This window comes from Acomys minous (assembly GCF_964271855.1).
Source record: "Acomys minous genome assembly, chromosome: 3".
NCBI lineage: Eukaryota > Metazoa > Chordata > Mammalia > Rodentia > Muridae > Acomys > Acomys minous.
In genome coordinates this window covers 72086672-72092354 of record NC_140485.1, presented here as the reverse complement: position 1 = coordinate 72092354, position 5683 = coordinate 72086672, and the positions used below count along the sequence as shown (strand labels likewise).

Sequence of the window (5683 nt, the reverse complement as noted above, 5' to 3'; positions counted from 1 at the left end):
CCCCCACCACCACCACTAAAAGAGAAATAATAAATTCTTAGGTTGCACACTCGCCATTTCACCTTTATATTTTTCTTCCGAAGTACCTTGTTCCGACAGCAACAAGATTTCCCACAGAGCTGCTCTAGAGGATAAATATCCCATGTTTTCTCTCATATTCAGAAACTAGATTGTGTGTGTGTGTGTGTGTGTGTGTGTGTGTGTGTCTGTAGAACATGAAAGCAGAAAAGGAACTATGTGGAGGAGCAAAGGGAGAGGAACAAATTATGATAATAGGATGATTGACAAAGACTTTTTTTTCTCGTGTGGAAGCCAGATATATATAGTATGTGCACACATACAGTATTTTATGTGTATATGTGTGTGTGTGTGTATGTGTGTGTGTGCGTGTGTGTTTGCTGTAACAAATGATGAATTTTAAAATATTATCACATAGCCAAGTGTGGTGGTGCAGGCCTTTAATTCCAGCACTCGGGAGGCAGAGGCAGGTGGATTGCTGTGAGTTCAAGGACAGCTTCGTCTACAAAGCGAGTCCAGGACAGCCAAGGTAACATAGAGAAACCCTGTCTCGAAAAACCAAATCAACCAACCAAACAAACAAACAAACAAAAAAGCCAGGCATGGTGGTGCACGCCTTTAATCCCAGCACTCGGGAGGCAGAGGCAGGCTGACCTCTGTGAGTTCGAGGCCAGCCTGGTCTACAAAGCGAGTCTAGGACAGCCAAGGCTACACAGGGAAACCCTGTCTCAAAAAAAACCAAAAAGGAAAAAAAAAAAGTTATCGCGTTTATTTACTTATTGAGGACATGACACACATGTGGAGGTCAGAGGACAGCTTGCAAGAATTGTTTTTGGTTTTGTTTCCTTCTACCGCGTGGGTCTCTAGAACCAAACTCAGGTCCTCAGACTTGGCAACAAGCACCTTCACCTGCTTTAACTATCCTCCAAGCACCACCCGCCTGTTGATGCGTGGGGGCCCTGCCACGCTCTCTGTGGGCAGGCGTGGTGAGCGTGGGATTCGGAGCTGTCACCTCCCCGCGCGGATCACTACGCCCTCCAGATCCCGCGCCGCTGGAAAAACTAAGAAGCTGACCAACTCGGAAAAGCACGCTCCTGTCGAAACCAGTGCGAGCCAACCGCTGAAGGCTAGGTGCAACCTCTTTTTTTTTTTTTAGTTGACCAATCAGAGACTAAGATGGCCCAGCCTGACAGCCCTGAAAACCAATAAGAAACAGAATTCGTTCTCCCGGTGCCTTGGCGCGAGAACAGTTTACCAAAAGGCACTAAGTCAAAAAGGGGCCTTGGTCTCCGGCTGTTTACGGAGATGGGCGCCGCCGAGCGCCCGGGAACGTGACGGAAGCGAACCCGGCTCGCACTAAAGCCCCGCACGCGCTCCAGGTGCGCCAGCCCCTCCGGAGCCGACCGCGGCGCGGGAGAGGGCGACGTGCTTGCGCGCCGACGTCACGCGCCGCGCCCCGCCCCCCGGACGCTTATAGCGCAGGCCAGCGCGCGCGCGCGCACCATTGTGTGGCTGACTCGGCCGCAGCTGCGGTGGGAGGCGCGTGTTCGGGCCTTCGCCGTCCCCGCACCCGCACCGCAGCCCTGCCCCCCCGGTAGCCCGCCGCACCTCCGCCAGCCTCCGGGAGACCACCCGCCACGGCCATGCCGCGCGTCTACATAGGGCGCCTGAGCTACAACGTCCGCGAGAAGGACATCCAGCGCTTTTTCAGCGGCTACGGCCGCCTCCTCGAAATCGACCTCAAAAATGGGTGAGTCCGGGTCTGGGCGACCGCGCCCCGCGGTGAACGGAGTCCCCCGCCGCCCCGCTAAGGACCGAGTCGGCCAAGGCCGCGGCGCCGCGTGGCAGGGCCTCCAAAATGGCGGCGGCGGCGCCTCGAGCGCGCGCGGGGAGTGTGTTGGGGGGGGCGGTGGGAGAGGTCGCGGGAGCGCGCGGCGCGGGCTAACGACACGTCCGCCCGCCCGCCCGGCGCGCGGCTCGCGCTCCGCCCCTCCCGCAGGTATGGTTTCGTGGAGTTCGAGGACTCCCGTGACGCGGACGACGCCGTTTACGAGCTGAACAGCAAGGAGCTGTGCGGCGAGCGCGTGATCGTAGAGCACGCCCGGGGCCCGCGGCGCGACCGCGATGGTTACAGCTACGGAAGCCGCAGTGAGTCTTAGCCCCGCGCGCTCCGCGTCCTGGGTACCTGGGGGAGGGAGGGGGCGGGTGCAGTCGCCGGGGTGGGCAGGGTGGGACCTCCCCCCCAACCCGGGCAGGCGCGGAGACCGGGGGTCGTCGGCCCTGGGTATTCCTGGCCTCCTCTGCCTCCACGCTTGCCCGGGTAGCCGTGGGACACCGGAGCGCGGGGAATGGGGTCGGGTGGTCGGTTGATTTTAAGTTTGGAAGGGGGGGGGGGGTGGCTTCAGTTGGCCCTCGTTGGCACTGACAGGGGTTCTGCTAATGTTGAAAGCGAGGGTTGGCTGTACTTGTAGTATATGCCCTTGCTTATCTGTCAGTGCTTTAGCTAGCATTGAGGAAGTTTGAAGGAAGGCTGGGGTGGAGGTGGGGCAGGGGGCGGGGGAAAGGGAGGAGCTTGCAGCATAAGTCTTAAGGAGATGGGAGACTTGGACGGGGCCAAAGAAAATGTCATTTAAATTAAGTAATGTGGTATAGTACCACAAACTAAATCTAAATAAGCTTTATGCTGTATTTGAGCTGGTTGGGGCATGTTACTGGGTGGGGGTGGGGGGATTTTGGCTATGTGAAATGTTTAATGTTGAAATTGTTGCATGTTGAATTCAAACTTTTTAACAAGTCCTTGATGTTTCAATTTGAAAGTGACCAATGGGGCTGAGGCTGTGTCCACTGAGGCTAAGATGACTGCCTTTCCTGATTGGCCTTGGCTTTTCCATACATTGTGTGACCCTTGCCCTATGACCCTTTGGCTGACCTTACCGGAAGCCATGACGACAGCAGCCTTTTGCCATTAGACGCAGGGTGATGGTGAGGATTCCAAGGGTTAGACAAAACTGGTTAATCTGAACTAGGTGACTGTTACCTTGCGTGTTTTGTGGCCAAACCACCACCAAAAACCTCACACTGTGATGTAAGTACTTAGTGTAACTAGTAAACATTTTTGTAAAATGTAGAAATGCATGTAATCAGTTAAGTTTTATATTTTACAATGTTCTGTAAAATAAAACTTAGCGAGGTAAATTGAATAAAGGAGCAGTCACTCTCTAACAGATTGTAGGAGAGGGTTAGTTGGATTTAGTCTATTTGACTTGCCCTTAATTTAATTTAATTTGTGGCAAATCACAAATGTATCAAGGGTTTAGCAGTGTAATAGCAAAGTCCTACTCCAGTAATAAACGTTGCTATGTTTGTACTAACTTTCAAAAACTTGCATCCCTGACATTGCAATGCATCTAATTGCTCCCTCCGTGTGATAAAGGTGGTGGAGGTGGATACAGCAGTCGGAGAACTTCTGGCAGAGACAAATACGGACCCCCTGTTCGTACAGAATACAGGCTTATTGTAGAAAATCTGTCTAGTCGTTGCAGTTGGCAAGACTTAAAGGTATGTACCTGGGATTTAAATGGCAGGGCAGTTATTTTCCTTAAGAGTTAGTGCTACATAGTCTTGCTTTAGATTTCTGGGGCTTATCAGTCTTACTGTTATAGGATTTCATGCGGCAAGCAGGAGAGGTGACTTACGCAGATGCTCACAAAGAACGCACAAATGAGGGTGTCATTGAATTTAGATCCTACTCTGACATGAAGCGTGCTTTGGATAAACTGGATGGCACAGAAATAAATGGCAGAAATATCAGGCTTATTGAAGATAAGCCACGAACAAGCCATAGGCGCTCTTACTCTGGAAGCAGATCCAGGTAACGTGAGGGACTGAACAGCTTGTAGTTTGCAGTTGTTGCCTGGTTGTACTTAAACAGTGTCTCTTGGCTGTAGAAAGCAGATATTCCAGCCATAGCGGAGTAATTCAGACACATTCCTGAAGAGATTAAAGTCGCTGTCTCTTGTGTGTAGATCACGGTCTAGAAGAAGAACACGGAGTAGGAGTCGCAGGAGCAGCCGCAGTAGATCTCGAAGTATCTCAAAAAGTCGCTCCCGGTAAATACCATGGTATTGGGTACCTCTTAGCTTTACCTCTTGGACTACATGTGCTTTCTGACAAGGTACTGAAAGAAGTCTGGCATTTTTTTGTACAGATCTAGATCACGGAGCAAAGGTCGATCCCGATCCCGCTCGAAAGGCAGGAAATCGAGATCAAAGAGCAAATCCAAGCCCAAGTCTGATCGGGGCTCCCATTCACACTCAAGAAGCAGATCCAAGGATGCATATGGGAAGTCCCGAAGTAGGTCACGCTCTCGCTCCCCCAAAGAAAATGGAAAAGGAGATATAAAGTCAAAGTCCAGATCCCGGAGCCAGTCTCGATCCCATTCGCCTCTGCCTGCTCCACCCGCAAAGGCCCGTTCTGTGTCCCCTCCACCAAAAAGAGCCTCACGGTCCCGCTCTAGATCTCGCTCAAGGTCCAGATCAAGTTCCAGAGATTAACCCTGAACTCTACGTTCTTTGCACACTATAACGGAACACTTTCCTACTTGCTTAGGCAGTTACTCTTCCAAGTTTGTACTTGGCCTCTTCCTCAAGAGGATTTCCTGAAAGGGGAACACAGGAATTTGATTTGTGGCCAAATTTAATGAAAAAGAGAAAAGATGAGGTTCTAAAATGGCAGTATGAAGCCCTCTCCCTTCTTTGTAGAATTAAGATAATTTTGATTTTATAGCCTTTGAGCTAAAATAACTTTTGTAAAGATTAAGCTCATTTAGATTTTTTTTTTTAAAGTATTTCAGCAGGATCTGCTGCCGGGTTTTGTTGTTTTGTTTGCTTATTTTTAAATTAACTGTTTCAAGCTTTGGATACCGCAGGCTTTAGAGGGAAAACCCAAATTTTCAATTATGTTAGCTTTTTATAAAGCTTGAGTTATGTAAGATTTAAATAAAAGTTTGCTACCAAGATGATTGCCTTATTGAATAGGTCACTAAGGCCCTGTAAGTGTTGATACCTGCCATTTGTGGAGACGGTATAATTCTACTTAAGTGTAAAACGAGGCAAGCCACAGACCAGCAATAAATTATTCAGTTTGGATAACCTTATTTGTGCTGTTAATCGAATCTACCAAAGTCTTTTATCTATCCCTTTAATAGGTTGATTTAAAAGTAAAAGGGACTCGGTAGTTAATGCCATAAGATTTTTGTCTAATAGGTTTTTAAATAAACAACTAAAGGATTACAATTTGAATCCAAGAAGTAGGTCCTCGTACTTGAGACCTTGTTACCCTGTGTTCTGAAGTGGTCAGCATGATTAGTGTAGTGTATGGTTGGGTGGTCTTCAATGTTTTGAAAAGCAGAAGTAGCCTTTCTTTGACTAGAAATTCAGTTATCAAAATAGAAAAAGAATATGTGCTGCGTTTTCTACTAAAGGATGATTATATTTAACAGGTACTTAGCAGACTTACTTGGTAAAGTATTGGCTGGTTAAAATTCTTCCCAATAATCAGTCCTCTTTGTCTTCATGGGGCATTTGTGGTGGTTTGGAAAGCAGTGACATGGATAAACTAAATGCTTTGTACTTTATAAGTAAGGCATTATGGATACTGTGGAACC

The 5683-nt window shown here is 48.9% G+C and overlaps 1 protein-coding gene across 1 annotated transcript; it reads left to right on the top strand.

Annotated features, from left to right (window-relative positions):
* Positions 1-1500: 1500 nt before the first annotated feature.
* Positions 1501-5168, top strand: SRSF6 (serine and arginine rich splicing factor 6). Its single transcript, XM_084775330.1, has 6 exons — positions 1501-1768; positions 2018-2166; positions 3452-3576; positions 3681-3889; positions 4044-4127; positions 4226-5168. The coding sequence occupies exons 1-6, from the start codon at positions 1662-1664 to the stop codon at positions 4569-4571; spliced, it is 1020 nt and encodes a 339-aa protein (XP_084631456.1). The 5' UTR covers positions 1501-1661; the 3' UTR covers positions 4572-5168.
* Positions 5169-5683: the final 515 nt, after the last annotated feature.